Genomic DNA, 16,792 nt, shown 5'->3' with positions numbered 1-16,792 from the left:
CGGCGAAGAGATTCGGTTTCTAGGCAACGAGTGAAAACTTTGGGAAAATGAGTCGCAGTATCAGTTAACATGGCTTTGAACCTAAAGTCTCCTCTACACTGAAGCCATCCAGAAGACAGACGGTGTTTTAATTCTAGACCTAAACATCTGGGCGCAGATGGACTATTAACACTTGTAAGTACCTACGTTTTTATGACACTAAAATTTGGCAAACAAATGTTAAATATAAAAACAAGATATGGGATTAGAACCTCTAAGAAATTATGAAATTCACTATCATACACTCATCAAAATATTGGTACTGCAGTTTGTTGTATGAGCTTGTTCTGAAGCTTCTGACCATTTTCATGATAATAATGAACCACTGTTTGCTTCACTTGCTTGCAACAATTTTTACAATCTTTTTGATGTGAATGGCTTCAGAAGCAGACAGTCAGTGAACTGCAAAGTTCAGTTTGATCATCTGTGAAATTAATTCTGTAATTTCAACACATACCTTCATCTTGTAATTCCTGCATTTTCAGTTCTAACTTTTGACTGATTGTTCTTTAAAGCGCCCCTTTTTTTAAGCTCCCATCCTAATTTTATTCCTGTTTTGTGTAAAAGAATTCAGGGGGAATACTGCTGATGTGGAAAGCTTTGGTTGCATAAGAACTGCTCAGTCACAAAGACATCAGACATCTTAATGAAGTCATGAGCACAACCTCAAGAGGAAGCTCTCTAGAGAAGAACAGTGCTGGATTAGAGCACGGGAGTGTTCATTCAGAAGAAAAACATGGTACAACACCTGGTAGGAGAGCAGATCACGTAAACAAACCATTTCCAAACAAGCCTATGAGTCATAAAAGACCTCATAATCCAACATCCCGTGACTCTCTTGAACATAATAATCTTGAAAAAGTCAGTATTTCAAAGAAATCCAGTGCCCCTTCTCATTTCCATGAATATATGTCTAACAGTATTAGGAGAGAGACAACGGGATCCAGGCAACCAGATAAAGAATACCACAGACAGATCCATGGTGAGATGCAGATGGCCAGAGCAATTCATGCAAAACAGCTTGTACTACAGGAGAAGCTGTGGAGGGTTGAGGAAAAAATAAGACTTAAGATCCAGCTGGAGAGTGCTGCTGCTGCTGGTGATGGCCAAAAAAGTGGGCAGGAGGGTAAGGATTACAAAGGCAGAGGAGAAACTGAAACCAGACAGAGGAGAGAACCAGAGAAAAGAAGAGAAGTGTTGATGCCGGAAGAAGAAGGAGAGAAGAGGAAGCAAGATCAGAGGAAAGGAGACAGAATGATAAAGAAATGTGAAGAACAGGAGGCCAAATGGGACAGAAGGGAAATAAAAGATGGAGACTATATTTATTCAGAAATAAAAGGAAGTAAAGGAACCAGAGAGGGAACTGTTCATGAGGAAGATGACAGAAAAGAGCTGAAAGGAGGCAAAGAAGAAACTGAAAAGGATAACAGAGTTTGGGAGCACACAAATGTGAGATCAAATCAAGGAAAAGCTGGAGATAGAGAACGAAGTAAGACTTCTAAAGTGGATGAAGCTTTGTCAAGAGAAAAGAATTACAGTGCACACAACGATGATATGAACGAAGGACCTCAAATGAGTCAACAGAAATCTGCTCCAGAGAACCACAGAGTAGCAGAAAGAAAAGTAACTGAGGAACCATCAGCCCCACAGGTTTCTTTTCCCTCTCCGTCCAGCACACATCAGGAGGAGGAGTCTGAAGTCGCCAACAGCACAGATGGAGACCTCCAGCTTGTTCCTTGCAGAATCTGCAACAGAAATTTCACAAGTCAAAGAGTAGAGAAACATGTCAAAATTTGTGAAAAGGTGAAACAATCCCAACGTCCAGTCTTCAACTCCTACAATAACAGGACAAAGGGGTCTGCCCTGGAGGATTACTTAAAAACCCACAGCCGGAGCAAAACTCCTGAGGTAACACTATGGTCGTCCTAAGTAAGAAATGATATCTGGAGTTAGTGAGGAGTTACTAACAGACATCTATTTTTATTGCAGGTTTTACTGAAAAAGACAAAAAGACAAAACATGAAGAAGCAGCATCAGAGTCAACCACCAGCCGGGGCTTCAAAGCTGAAATGGTCCAAGTAAATCCATATGGATGCTTTTGCACTAACCAGGCTTAGGGAACAGTTGTAAAAAAAAGTTTAATATTGATCAGAATGGTCAACATTGGGAATTTTCATGTTTTGCTGTCCAGAAACTTACTTCCATGTTACTTTTGCACTGGATTTTCAAATCCAGATTACTAGTGCTATAAATGTTACTGTAGGCTTCCAGCGATGTAAGGAATATCAGGTATAATAGGGCATCACTGTCAAGAGATGGAAAACAACACAATAAAATCTAAATATCCTCTTCCATTTCATTTTTTTCTCATTGGGTGCACAACCAATTATAATATAAAATTCTAACATAAATATAGGTTTCCATTATTCACTATTTCAGTACTCAATCATTAGTTAACAAAATAAAGATGGATCAGTGTCTCCTTTAAGTCTGGCTTTGGTTTGCTTTGTTGGGTAAAAAACATATTATTCTCTAATATGACACTTAAAATGAAATACTTTATGTTGGTTTGATACTGACAGTTCAAAGGATAATTTTGCATATTCACTAAATACATGATAAGAAATGTTGTTTGATTTTACCAGTTTTGCACCAGAAAACACTGAATGTACTGGTTTGACTTATCAAGATTAGATTACGTAACAGTTTGATGTCAAAATCATTTCATATTTCAACCCCATTTTGAATATTTAGTCTGAAGGTTGAAACCTGACCACTGTACTTCTGAACACCTTGGTCTAGTATCAACAAATAATTTATACCTATGAAGCAGCTCATCTTTAATATTATTAGTCTCTAGACTGTTACTTGCCTTTGGTTGAGTGAAAAATATTCAGGTGTACTCAGCAAACAAAACTGCTGTTTCTAAGAATAGCGTACGGGGCAAATATCAATAGAATACAGTGCATTTTGGGCTGTGTGGTGCAAAAAATAAACTCCATATACATATACAACAGATATTGGATTTATTGTTGTCTTTTACACACAGCATGAACAGTGTGTCTGTAATAATTATACAACTGTTACAGCTCCACAATATCTGATAAAGTGGTGATAAAAAAAACAAAACAAACATTTAAATGCTTTTGACATCACCTAAGGCACAGCAATGGTAGGTTTGCACTGATTTTGGTTTCAATAGCTTGCTAAGGCACTGTATACAACAATTGTATTTTACTGCATTGATATTTTTACTGTTAACATAGTTCAAATCAACAGCTAATAAGCTATTGTAACAAAAGGTTTTTTTTTTACATATATATTTTTGGTTATAAACACACACACTGTAAACAAAGCAGCCATCAAACAAAAACATACAAGTCAATTAGATATTTGCTTTGACAAATTATGCAAAAATATGGCTAAACAAACATTTTGCAGAGTACCAAAGACAAATAAAATGGCTTAAAAACTGCAATATGAAAACAATATCATAGCTACAAGGTTAGCTATACAATAAATGTTTCAAAGACCACATTCTCCCACATTTTGAGAAAACTGTTCAAGTGTTTACAGAGAACACAGACCTACTGTACAAATCCTGCACTAGCAAGAGGCAAAAAAGGCACTAAGGGGAAAGTAACCAGCCTGTAAAAAAACAAATCAGTAGTTTCATGTTTCACACAAACACTTTTTGTAGAACAGAAAACATGCAAATTCAAAAAAGGCATGAGATAATAATTATGATTGAATATTTTCTGTTTGATAAATATGAAAAAGATTTTAGAGGCTATATTGTATATGGCACTTTAAGTATCAGATGAAAAAAAAAAAAAAATTTCACATTAAAATAAAACAATTTGGCAGCCCATATTACCAAATCTAACAGCTGAGTTAAAATCGGACATAACGTTTTATTTTTAACCCATTCCTATGTGATTAACAGTATGATCTGACCAAAGCCTTAATGCTGACATCACTGTAAGGCAACACTATCACCACAACATAAACGTAACATTCACATTGCTGTGTAATACTATGATCAGATCGTCTTTCGCAGGTGTAAAGGTCCGATGCTTCATGTTGAATCCAGCCAACATTTCAGTCTGTAAAGACACTGTAACGCTCGATCACTGCACGTATGTGAACTGCGGTGTCCGTGTGAGAGCGTGCAAGGTTTTGTGCAATTTAGCTTACAAAATAAAAGGTAATCATGCAACTAAGCGCCCTGTGAAACGTGTAACACCTGGGGCTGCCTCTGGTTACATCTGAGCGCCACACTGCACCTGCAACTCTCATCTAACTGGTTTGTTTATTTCATGTACTGAAGATTTCTGACATTTCTCCTATAACTGTTATATTTGCATACTGAGGCTCACAGACTAGCCCCTGCAGATCTGCCACCATGGTTTGTGAATCCACCTCCTCTTCCTCCTCCATCTCCTGGGATACGATCTGAGCGGTGATTGCCATTATTGTCGCTTCCTGTTTCTCGTAGTGATAAACGATTGAGTGCTGCCCAAAGTCTCTCATTCTCCTTCATCTGCTCGCTGACCTAGAGAGAGAAAACATGTCATCACTAATTTGTGCTTATTGGGTTCAGCTCTAAATCTCATGGCTTCAGGAAAAGATGTTTAACCTGCTTCTCCAGTGTTTGGATCCTTATGTCTTGAAGAGCCACTGTGTCACGCAACTGCAAAGCAAGCTCTTTTATCAAACACCATCTTAACACAATAACCTCATTATTATTTATACTTTACATTGCTGGTTGTGGAAATACATTACCTGTGCAACCTCACTACTCGCTTTGCAGCATTCTCCTTTTTTGCACACTTCAGCTGTCTCCAGTCCATTGACTTTATCACAGCCCATTCGTTTAGTCTGCAGAGATGACAGCAGCCATCAGGGATGGATTTTACAATGGCATGCGTTACACTTATACTTTTTACATTTGTCTAGTGCATTGATGTAGGCTGAAAAGTTCACAGGTTTGCACTGTAGTTATTGCAGTATGTGTGAAGTATTTATAGTCTACTCTGAAGTTCAGCACAGACTCCACCCAAAAGTGCAGCCTTACCCAAATCCTTTTCAATAAAAGCTTTCATCTTAAAGGCCAAAAAGATCCTCAGTGGCTGATAATGTAGTATGTTACAATCACGAACTGGCATGAACACAAAACATACCTTCTAGTTCCAGGTGGTTTTAAAAGACTTCACTTATCTGAAGTTAAAATGTGAGTTTGACCTATAAAAGCAGAGATTATAGACTCACACTGTGAAGCAACAATGCATGTTACAACAAGCTCCAACTGACGGAATTTCAGGCCCAGCAAGGTCAAGAGTAATGCTGAACTGTAGACCAGTTAACAAGACTAAATCTGTGTTTATCTGACATAATCACTAAGAAACCTTAAAATAAGTTTGTACATCAAGAAATCAGTTCTGTCGAGGAAGTGTTGCTTGTATTAACAGTGTAGGTTTACCATGCAAATAGTGGATTTTCAAATGCTATTTCATTAAACCTTATGTCAGATGTAATAAAATGTAATGGATCCCAGACATTCAATCAGTCAATAAACATACAGTTTCATGAAGATTAACATATCCACTGGTGATGGGTTATTCTCCTTGCACATAGAGTGAGATCAGTGAAAATAATACTCTGTTCATCTTCGGCACACCGGATAATTAATTTTTAAATGGAAGCGACACACCAGTGAGTCAGTTTGTCCTCCACAGCCAAGCTATGAACTTTTCAGCCCACTGTGTATGACATCAGGCTCTGAGTATAAAACAAAAGTAATGGCAAGAGCGATTACCGATAGGTCTTTCTTGCTGCCAACTGCTGCTGCTGCAGCCTTTAACTCTTTCAGCTCCTCATAAGGTAGAGTGACACTCTCTGAGAAAGAAGAGAGCTGGTTAGGGGTGGACGGCATGGAGTCCTCTGGCATTGGGATGAACTCCGCGTCCTCCAGCTCCTGTTGGACAATGACCAAGAAATAATCAGACACCATCTCAACTAGTTGAGTCTAGTCATTGAGCTGTGATCCCCTGACATTCAGGATTGAATTTCAATCAGTCTTGATCAATGCTGTATGTAAAGAGAATAAATTCAGTCAGCTGTTTCTAAGTCTGGTGGAAGGTACATCCTGGTCATAAATGTTTAAAAGTGTATGTTGCAAACCAATAGTCTGTATCTCCTAAATCAGACAACAGTGAGACTCCAATCTAAGATTTCCATATGACTCACACTGAGGTTTTCTAATTCTTTTGTGTTTTTATTTTGACAAACCTTTCTAAGCCAAAGAGGACATGAGCTGTCCCCAGTCTGGTTGGTCATTGACATCATCGGGGTCTCCATGAGGCATTCATCAATGTCGACCTCAAGTGTACCACCAAGACCCCTATCACGACACTCTGTCTCTGAACCAGGTTCCATGTCCAGATCCACTGTGGACGTGGATGCCTCCTGACCGAGCCCTAGACAGACACACAAACACATCAATGCACACAGAACAACTAAGAAACATATTGTGTACATGTGACAAAAACATGTGCTCACCACTGCCAACTGACAGCCCACTGCTGTTTGAGCGAATTGTCTTGGAATTCAGCACTTTCTCTGCAAAGTAAAAATGAGATTTATTAAACAGCTGGCTTATTGCAAATCGTAAAGACCATAGAAATATGAGCTTGTAATTACAAACCCATTATGATAATGGTGTGCCAGCCCTGGCAAGAAAGATCCGGCACATGATGAAGGGAACCAAAGATGGGCCGAGGCATAGCAGGACAAACCTCTGAACCAAATCCTTTATCTGCAGGCATTCCAAGTCGCCCATTTCCTGCATTTCCCCATGCAAAGATCTGATTGTCTGAAAAAAATAACAACACACACACATGAAATACAGCAGATCCCAAAATGCTATACGACCATACACCCTCTTTCTGTTCCAGAAATAAAACTGCTGCAAAGTTTTTCATGTTAGCAGCAAAAAAAGACAGAAAAAAGACAATAGTCTGACCAAGCTGTTTACATGGGTAATGTAAGTTAATATTCCGCTACTAATCCTCTTCATATGCAGCCATGCACACTCTGAACAGATATTTTGACTAATTATATCAGACATAAATAGGTCTAATAAGTTTAGTTCACTATAGCTGTATTCTATGTGGGTACATCAGTTCCAGGATTTTAGTCTGACTTCCCTTGTTCACCAGGACACTTGTGGCCTGTCCACACTAACATTGATATTTTTCTAAACAGATATAATCTTCCTCCATTAAAAAAAAACAAAAAAACTATGTCCCTGTAAACTTTGTTTTAAAAAATATCTGTCCACATGACTTTGCAAAAACCACTACCAAAATGGTAGATCGACAAACCATGTTTTTTTTAATCGAATTATAACCGTAAGGCTTCGCCTAAAGCACTGTTTATGTGTGAACGAGGCCCAAACATAGAGATAAATATTAGTTTGGCAAAAATATCCACGAGTGGCATTAAACTGAACAGATCCATCATTTGTGTTATTAAGATCACTTGTGTTTTTCCACCTGAGACGTGCCTAAATGCCTGTTGTGAAAAAGGGCTTTGATAAGACTACAACATTGTTTTTGTGAAAAGTGGCAGGAGTTGTTTTGTTTCAAAATGGGAATTGTTCAGTTTTGCATTAGTGGTGAATGTGTTCAAAGGTGTAATCACACCCATCCTGTTTTATTTTATCATCTACCATCTTAAAAAGGCGGTTGTAATATTTGCTGATATCCAAAATGTTCATACCCAAATCATACATCATGTTTAAAAGTAGAATCAATCACAAATGTGTGTTTTACTACCATGCACATCTCTTTACCTCAGCCTGACAAACTGTTGGTAGGTTGGTTTGTGTACAACAGATGTGATCATATATACGCAACAAGCAATGTGTTGCTAATGGCAGTATGAACTTCAGTGAGATACTTAAGAGTAATATCAGCATATCACATGTGTAAAGAAGCCCTAATTCTGAACACATACATTACACTAGACAAGTTGGGAATATTGTCACATTTGTTTCATGATGGAATATTAGTCCCTTGGATGTACCAACAAACTGTCTGTATCCAAGCTCACCCTCAGTGGCTGCAATGGTGAAGCCATCTCCACAGGACACTTTGGTCACTATCTTCCCTCCAAATGGCCCAACAAGCACTTGAACACCCTGGTGTTTCTTAAAATCCTTCACACCCAGCTGTCCGTACTTGTTGCAACCAAATGTTATCAATCGCCCACGCTCTGAAAGAAAGTAATCCAAAGAAATGGAAATTTATTTTAAGCAGTGATAATTATCCATTTCAAAGGTGCATCAGTGATTTAGTACCATCAATGGCAGCTGTGTGGGTTTTCCCTGGAGCCAGGACCTGGATCTTGAATCGTGACAACTGCTTTACCAAGGTCAGGGTGGTTATGTATGGGATCCCCTGGTAACCCTGAGTTAGAGGAGTAAAATAAAAATACTCAGAAACCTTGCTGCATCTCAGTGAGTCTCATGTTAAAGTACTTTTACTGCTCAGTACCTCTCCAGGGTGGTTTTTAAGACCAGAGATACCCTGATTGAGCCCCAGCTTGTTGAATTCATTATTTCCACAAGCAAGGACTTTGCCTGTTTCTGTCAAAAAGAAGGTTCCATCACTCCCACATGAAACAGAGGAGATGGCAGCACCTTTAGGATTCTCCACCTAGAAAAATCACAGATTACATTTGAAAGAAATAAATATACTAATTTACATTCCGTATTGGGATTGCTTGACAACATTTGGATTGTACAGGGTCTCACAAAGCCTTACTTGCATTGGAGAAGAGAAGTCATCCTCACATTCTAGGCCAAGACGTCCTGCAGTGCAAAAATAGAAATTACAGACAAAATATTGAGGAGCAAGGACACTTTTACAGACTGTCCATTAAAAGGACCACTGTCTCCACCTGCTGGCTACAACACAACATTGCAGTTGCCTTATGACATTTAGCACAAAACATCAGTACATACAGCAACCCTATGTACCATACTCTCCGCAGCCCCACGAGTAGATGTCCCCATTCTGAGTCAGAACCACCACATGGTTGTCTCCACATGACACCTGGCGAACAGGACGCTCCTCGAAAAACTCCAAAAGCACTGGCTCCAAAATCTCTGAACCCAGGACGTTCTCTACTCCAATACAGCCATAGTAGTCTGACCCAAACATGTACATCTGATCCTCATCTGCAAAGCATCACAGAGTTTATTACAAAATGAGATCTGACACAAGAAGTTTTGTCTCAAGTTCCAGGTTTCTTTTAGTCACTTACCGGTGACACAGGCAGTGAAGTCCGCCCCACATGCCACCTGTCTGATGGCTTTCCCCTGGAGTTTATCCACCTTCTTTGGCTGCCGGTACGAGGCCTGGTCTCCGTGCCCCAGCTGACCCACCATCTTGGCCCCACCTTGGACATTCTGAACAAAAATTTGAAAAGTTTCTTGCAGTGAAGCTGAAGAACATGTGGATTTTTACATCCTACAGTCTGACAGAAACAGATTCATACTCACAGCCCAGGTGTACAGCTCTTTTTCCACAGTCACAACTGCAAAGTGACTCTCTCCTGCACACACATGCTGGGCACTGCTACCGCCTTTAAATGTGTCCAGCTTCTGAGGGGTGAACTTCCCTCCACCCCAGAAGTACACCTCCCTTGAGCGTGTCGTCACCACGGCAACAGGGGTCTCACTCACTGTGCTCAGCCTATGTCACAGGCGGGACAACAAATCAGTGTTACATACCATACGGGGGTAGTTGAGGAATGACCCAACAGCTTTTACAGTAGGGTACAAAAACATGTCAGCAACTTACTTTGGTTTCTTCATAGCTGAATTCAGAAGGACAACGCGCTCTTCAAGCTCCCTATCAGAGAGTTAAAGTTCTTTTAGTGGTCTGTCACTGGTATCAAAGTACACCAAACACAATGTAAAACATTTTCTTATTCATGAAATTTAAAAAAAAAAAATGTGATTTTTATTTTAAACTTACTGTCTGCAGCAGGAGATGAAAGGCTGGTCCAGAATCTGATCAGCTGTAGGCCTCTTTACAGGATCCTACAACACAAAGTGTTTTCAGAGGCTACATTTCTACACTGCATGAGCTTTCATTTTAATAACCTGAGGGAACATTCACTCAGGGTTCTCGCACCATTTTTTAAAAAATATGCCAATGCTTTTTAAGACATCAGTAAATAAAACAATGCTGACATTTTTCAATGTGTGAGTGCCAACTTTCTTTTCCTTTTCTCTTTGTCATTCATTATATTATTTACTTTGCTGTTGTTGTCACCACATCTTAAACACTTCCTCCTGCAACTTCTCATCAAATTTACACTTTCCAGCCAAAACTGATTAACTTGTTAACTTCCACTAGCATCAACATTTACTTTTTAAGTTAACTAGCACTTATTAGCCTGCGACCCTCACAATGATAAAGTGGTTCAGAAGATGGATAGCACTTATTAGATATACTGTGCAATATAGCAAAGTGACAACAATGTTGTACTAGTTAAAAAGCAACAACTTTATACAACTGTATAAAGTAAAAACTGAACTTAATTAGCTTCAAAACACCCTAATGTAACATCAAAATTACACATATAATACATTTTTAAAACTAATCAACATTTATTTTAACTTTAGGCCAGAGGAAGGAACCCTGTCACCTTTCAATATTCCTACTCACTCACTTGATCGAGACACTCGTACACCAGTTTGATCAACGCAGATGAATACACATCTGAGTTGACTTCCATAGTCCAGTTACCCTGAACTATTTTCACACACAGGTTCAGAGGGTTCTGTATGGGAGCAAAAAGCAGAATTAATTCAAGGGAAATTTTCTGAGTAATGTAAATTAGTACTTAAGCAAGTAACATTTACATTGTACTTTTCAAAAAGTTATAGGTTTACAACATAAAACAACACACTGCATAAGAATAAACTACTACATGAATACAGAATGAAATAAAAAGCAATTGCTATATCTAACACTTTAACAAATTCAACACAAATTGTTTTTTGGGCAAGTAATAAAAAAAGAACGTCCTACCGTTGCATCAAATGTTCTTGTAAGAGTTAAGACTTCAAAAAGTACACAACCCATGGCCCAGATGTCTGATTTAAAGTTGTACTTCGCTCCTTGACACAATTCAGGTGACATGTAATAAGGAGTTCCCACGCACTATATTTACAAGCACAACAAAGGAGCAAAAGAAGAATTAGTGAAACAAACAGTATATAAAGATTTATTCTGCTACAATACACCTTTCAGCTATGTAATATCATATGTTGAAATTGATAGATTCATAGTGACATTTATCACATAGATTCTCATCAAAAACCCTTGACCAATGTGAAACTGGAGCAATAACACTAAACAATAACAAAATGTGTTTTCATCTCACTGTACGGTTCTTCAAGAGTCTGTTCTGCTATTTCCTACATTTCTGTGTCAAGAATACAGACGCAAACATAGATATTAAAAAAAAAGTCAAAACTCACAGTCTCTGCCATTGAAAACTCAGAGTCTAGCTTTTTTGCGAGTCCATAATCGCCCAGCTTGATGAGGTCAGTCTTGGTCAGGAAAATGTTCAGGGTTTTGATATCTCTGTCAGAAAAGAAAATGGTTCCTGATTATTCATGTGGTTTCCGTGAGAATTTCAATTATTACTGCTATAAAGGCTAAAAAAAAAACTGTACCTGTGTAAGATTCCTGCCTTGTGAATATGAGCTACTGCTGAAGCAATTTGGTACAGGTACCAAATGACCACCTAAAGAAAACAACAAGTTTTAACAATAAGAGTGCAATTTACTCTGTATAAAATAGCTGGCCTGTATTGCTCCACTCGTACCTCCTCACTGAAAAGTTTCCCCTTTCTTTGGATGATTTTATCATATAGATTTCCTCCTATAATGACAAATGTATCATTAGATCACAAATAAACAGCATTAAACTCATTTTAATCAAGCTGCTTTTTTTACCATTACAATATTCCAATTCAATGAGTAGAGTGTTTTTATCCATGAAGTGATTGAAGTAGGCGATGATGTTGTTGTGCTCCAAAATGGATAGGATGCTTATTTCATTCATTACATCTCTGCGCTCCTTTTCTGAGAGGGAGTTCAAGTCCACCTCCTTCCATACGACCAGAGAGTTGTCCTGGAGAGACCACAGTAAAACATCTCTTTAAACACATTTATGTCCAGAAGTAATCAGAGGAAGACACTTTATGACATCTAATTGGCTCCAAGGCAAGGCGAGGGAAGGACATTTATCTTACTTTCACTCAAGAATTTCTCACAAGGGTATGGAAACACAGGGACAAGTCAAGTGAGCAATTCAGTTACCCACACATATAAATCAGAAATCAAGTGTAGCATCAAAATCAATATATCGTGTGCATTTTGGGTTTTTTTTCCCAATGCAAGACACAATGTTAGTCCAAGATAAAGTTGCAGAAAGTATTACTATTATTATGACCTATTGTTATTATAGAAAAGTTGTTGTAGCAGCTGCACAAACTGAGCTGCTGCAGGACATTATGTGCAATCCTAGCCTTATAAACAAAGACAGATGAATTATGGCCTCTTAAGTGGGTAAACTATGTTGGGACTGGGACCCATCTTACCTCTGTTCTTCTGTACAGAGTTGCTTCTCCAAACGCCCCCCTCCCGAGGATCCGGATAGGAATGTAATGCAACTTCTCCTCTTCGCCATTAAATGTGCTCGTTGACGATCGTTCACTGACCACTGACCCGCTGCCCAAGTCCGAATTCAGAGAGTCGAAGTGTCTTTCATAGTCCTCCAGTGACATTTCTGTTTTAGAGACTTGTAAACCAGTGGAAGTGATGGAAATAACACGAACGGGCCTAACGACAACTCTTTCCGAACGACTCCAGCTACTAAACCGTACACGCGTTTAGCATGTTACCCGCGTCGGCTAACAAAACACACCTGTCGAACAAAAACAACAACCACACGCTTTAAAGTCTCTTAAAATACACTCTAATAAAAAACACAACCTCAAAAAATACGTGCAACAACAGTAGTTGCACTAGAATCAAGCAGGACTCGAGTAAAACTAGGATGTAAAGCCAAGTTTTTGAGCATTTTCAGAATAAAACATCTTCTTATCAAATGTACTTCCATGTGTTTTATTTTGAAAGGAAAAACAAGTGCTTCCGGGGACGGCGCTAATTATAGCTTGATTCGGCTAACATTGAAAACAAAGTGGATAAAACCCCTCACTATCAAACCTTTCACTACCACAAACATCTAGGCCGACGAAAAAAACGTGAGAAAATGCTACCTAACAAATAAATACAGACATTTTTCCTTAGAAAGGCCCAGACTCGGCCAAAAATACACCGGAAACTCCCACATCCTTTACGTGCGCACAAACCCGGAAACTGTCAAATTAGTGGTCTGAGTTTTAATTCAACTGATTAGAAGGACGGAGAAAAGGGGTTACAACATTTTATATTATGGGCTAATACTAGAAGAAAAGCGGGACATGCAAAAAGTAGCAGAGATCAGGAAACAGGCCCATGTAGGGGAAAACTGAGAACATTGAAGATGAAGATTTGTATTTGTATTTATGGCAAGGCAAGGTAAATTTCTTTGTATAGCACAATTCATACACAGGGCAGTTCACAGTGCTTTAAAAAATGGAAAAGAGACAAGTTAAAAACACATAGTTACAATCAAAATATAACCAATAAAACAAATAATCAATTAAAGTGAAGTAAAAGAGAAGAGAGATTTATATTTAACCCATAAAGACCCACTGTTACTTCATCCGGCAGTTCCCAAATAAATTTTTCTCTCTATTTAACCTTTTAATTTCAATTTATCACCACTTTTTATAATATTATCCTCTCTATTTTGTGTTTCTTCAATAAAAATCCGATATTTTCCACATATTTAATTCACTGATGATGCAGATGTTCATAAAAGCTCAAATTGAAGTTAAGTGTCATAATATCACAAACAAAGAAAAATGAAGAAAATGCAACTTTTTCAACAAAATTTTACATTAAACTGAACATAAACCAAGTGTCTCCATCACTGTCATTGATCCATCTCCGTGAGTTTTACTGGTGAATCAATGTTGTAGAAGATGATGGTGTTTCCATGTTCACTATAGAGCCTCTGAACGTCCAAATGGGTCATATCTGATGACAATGAAAAGATGAAAAACTGCATTTTACATCAATTATTTACATGGATTGATAGGATCAGTGGATCAGAAGTTATTAAACATTTTATACTGGTAGATGATTTTGGTCACCAGTGGTTGTTTGGGTCTTTATGGGTTATAGAGACTATGCATATTAATGAACATACACATGCAAATATGCAAGATTATAGCCCTGGCTAATTATCATAATTTTGGTCCCTTGGAAGGTCAAACCCAACCACATTGCAAATACAACACAGCAATACAATACAATATACAATAACACAATATAAAAAATGACAGCAATAATAATATACGATAAATATGCAATAAAATGACAAATAAAGGCAAGGCTATAATACACATACACACAAACACACACACGGACACACACACACTAAAGATTAACAGACGAGTTTATGTTTAGTGAATGAGCTGAGGGTGAGAGGATGAGATATTTTACTTCATTTCTTGTCACATTAAAATTCAGCAAGACCTCAATTGCCAAAACACATTAAATGAAATTTAAAAATGTCTATATTTCTAATTGCATTCAGAAACCCTCACTTACAGCATTCTATATGTTGCAAATATTAGAAGGGTTAAATCACACAAAGAAAAACAGACATATTTGTCCCAAATGGTCTCAAATCCTTTCGTATTTCTTGATGTGATATAAGAGATAGATGATTGATCCCTTTCTTCCTCTGCTCTCATTACCTCCACCAAGGAGGTTATGTTTTTGCCAGGGTTTGTTTGTCTGTCTGTTTGTCTGTCCGTTAGTGTGCAACATAACTCAAAAAGTTATGGACAGATTTTGATGAAATTTTCAGGGTTTGTTGGAAATGGGATAAGGAAGAAATGATTAACTTTTGGGGGTGATCGGGGGTGGGGGGGCCCACTGATCAGCCTTGGCAGAGGTCTGCGCTCTCCGAGTGCTTCTAGTTTTTAAAGGTAATTGGTGTGATTCCTTTATAAAGCAAAGACCAACTCTGGATTTTCTTTGTCAATAATAAAGGCCTATTTCTTTACTCATTCCAATACTTGTAAATGTTAGTGACATGTGTTAAGTCTTTTCGCTATAGCCTTTATTGAACTTTGTTGTAAGTCCATGGACCTCCTATTCATTATGCTTGTATTATATAAACTATTGTATCAACTTTAGGAAGACACAAGTGAGTGTAAATGGTAGATATAGTTTGCACACATTCACAGCCTCTGGTAGCTACTCAGGGCTCAGTGTCTTACTCAACAACAGTTTGACATGTGGGGAGAAGAGGGGGATCAAATTGCCAATATTTGGTTTGGATAATCCATTCTATGTCCTGAGCAACAGAAATATTATAAGAATGCACCTGACAAAAGTCTATAAAAATAAGTGGAAAAAGTTGCATATAATAAATATGATTTTTAACAATAATCCTAATTTTTTTTTCACAATTTAATACACACAGTGTAGTGGTTGGAATTTTTGCAGGGTTTTAGGAAGATACTGTATTTTAATGTGATGCTTGAATAAATCTTGACAGAAACAAATTGCTTCTGTCATATTTTTTGTTTGCAGCTCTTTGCTAAATCTACATATATTATGAGTGCACAACATTATACATCTTTTCCCCACTAGAGAGCACCAGAGTAAATTTTGTCAATCACCTTTGTTTTCTGGTCCCACATAAATTTTACAGTTAATTCGAAGTTCATTTCCACATTTTTTAAAATTATTTGTTCCCATTGTTTGATTTATTATTTATGTATGTGTTTTATACTGTTTACCTGGTTTCTAATAAAGTGAAGGACTAAATCACACATTTTCAGACATGACTTATGTGTTTTCAGTTTTGTTATGTTGAGGAGGGAGCAGCAATGATATTGGCCAATTAATCGGTTGTTAGCTTTCTCTTGCTCCAAATTATCACAAATATACTGGCCTTTAAAATCCACTATCAATTGACATTTAAACATGATATAGAAGTAGTTTTAGATACAAAAATTTTATGTTTCATCAGCTTATATCAAGGTCTTTAATTATTAGGATTAAATTGTTACTCATATTTAAAAAAAAAAAAAAAAGTACAGTATGTTCTTTGATACTCTGTTAGTGTGTTTTTAGACATGAGGGTTAGACTAATGGAGATAGTGCAAATACCTAGACACACACACAGTTTTGTAATATTGACAGTACAGCCATCTCAAATAAAAGAGCTGGTAAACAGCTTTGGTGCGCAAACAAGTTGTATTCATTGAAGAATTCTGAGAATGAAAAATCAGCTGTGAACCCAGACATGTTTTCAAGGGAAGAGTCCAGCTCCAATGGGGGATTATTAAACACAGGTAAGACACTGATCTGAAATAAAGTAATTTAGAGAAGAAAAAAAGTACTCATTTTTTAAACATGTCACCACTTTGAGCTCATATCAAAGTGTCTATTTGTTTAGGGTCTGTGTGCACAGTCACAACTGGTTCCAGGACATTCCCAGTTTATCCATTGACTACTGTGTGTCTGGGGCTGTTGAAT

General features: G+C 37.8%; 2 protein-coding genes across 2 annotated transcripts; one reads left to right on the top strand and one right to left on the bottom strand.

Moving 5' to 3' along the window:
* The first annotated feature begins 19 nt into the window (after positions 1 to 19).
* Positions 20 to 2,567, top strand: LOC115414105 (zinc finger C2HC domain-containing protein 1C-like). Its single transcript, XM_030127307.1, has 3 exons — positions 20 to 174; positions 607 to 1,947; positions 2,029 to 2,567. The coding sequence occupies exons 2-3, from the start codon at positions 694 to 696 to the stop codon at positions 2,119 to 2,121; spliced, it is 1,347 nt and encodes a 448-aa protein (XP_029983167.1). The 5' UTR covers positions 20 to 174; positions 607 to 693; the 3' UTR covers positions 2,122 to 2,567.
* A 479-nt stretch (positions 2,568 to 3,046) lies between these two features.
* On the bottom strand, positions 3,047 to 13,230 carry nek9 (NIMA related kinase 9). The gene is made up of 23 exons (XM_030127306.1): positions 12,727 to 13,230; positions 12,080 to 12,257; positions 11,950 to 12,005; positions 11,798 to 11,868; positions 11,600 to 11,705; positions 11,148 to 11,279; positions 10,786 to 10,896; positions 10,086 to 10,150; positions 9,909 to 9,959; positions 9,608 to 9,800; positions 9,370 to 9,514; positions 9,083 to 9,283; positions 8,868 to 8,914; positions 8,598 to 8,759; positions 8,402 to 8,510; positions 8,155 to 8,316; positions 6,746 to 6,913; positions 6,601 to 6,660; positions 6,331 to 6,518; positions 5,858 to 6,016; positions 4,825 to 4,920; positions 4,679 to 4,732; positions 3,047 to 4,594 (listed from the first exon to the last, which is right to left on the bottom strand). The coding sequence occupies exons 1-23, from the start codon at positions 12,910 to 12,912 to the stop codon at positions 4,415 to 4,417; spliced, it is 2,880 nt and encodes a 959-aa protein (XP_029983166.1). The 5' UTR covers positions 12,913 to 13,230; the 3' UTR covers positions 3,047 to 4,414.
* Positions 13,231 to 16,792: the final 3,562 nt, after the last annotated feature.

Source organism: Sphaeramia orbicularis, chromosome 22 (assembly GCF_902148855.1).
Source record: "Sphaeramia orbicularis chromosome 22, fSphaOr1.1, whole genome shotgun sequence".
Taxonomy (NCBI): domain Eukaryota; kingdom Metazoa; phylum Chordata; class Actinopteri; order Kurtiformes; family Apogonidae; genus Sphaeramia; species Sphaeramia orbicularis.
The sequence above is the reverse complement of the archived record's forward strand: the minus strand, read 5'-3'. Positions and strand labels throughout refer to the sequence as shown.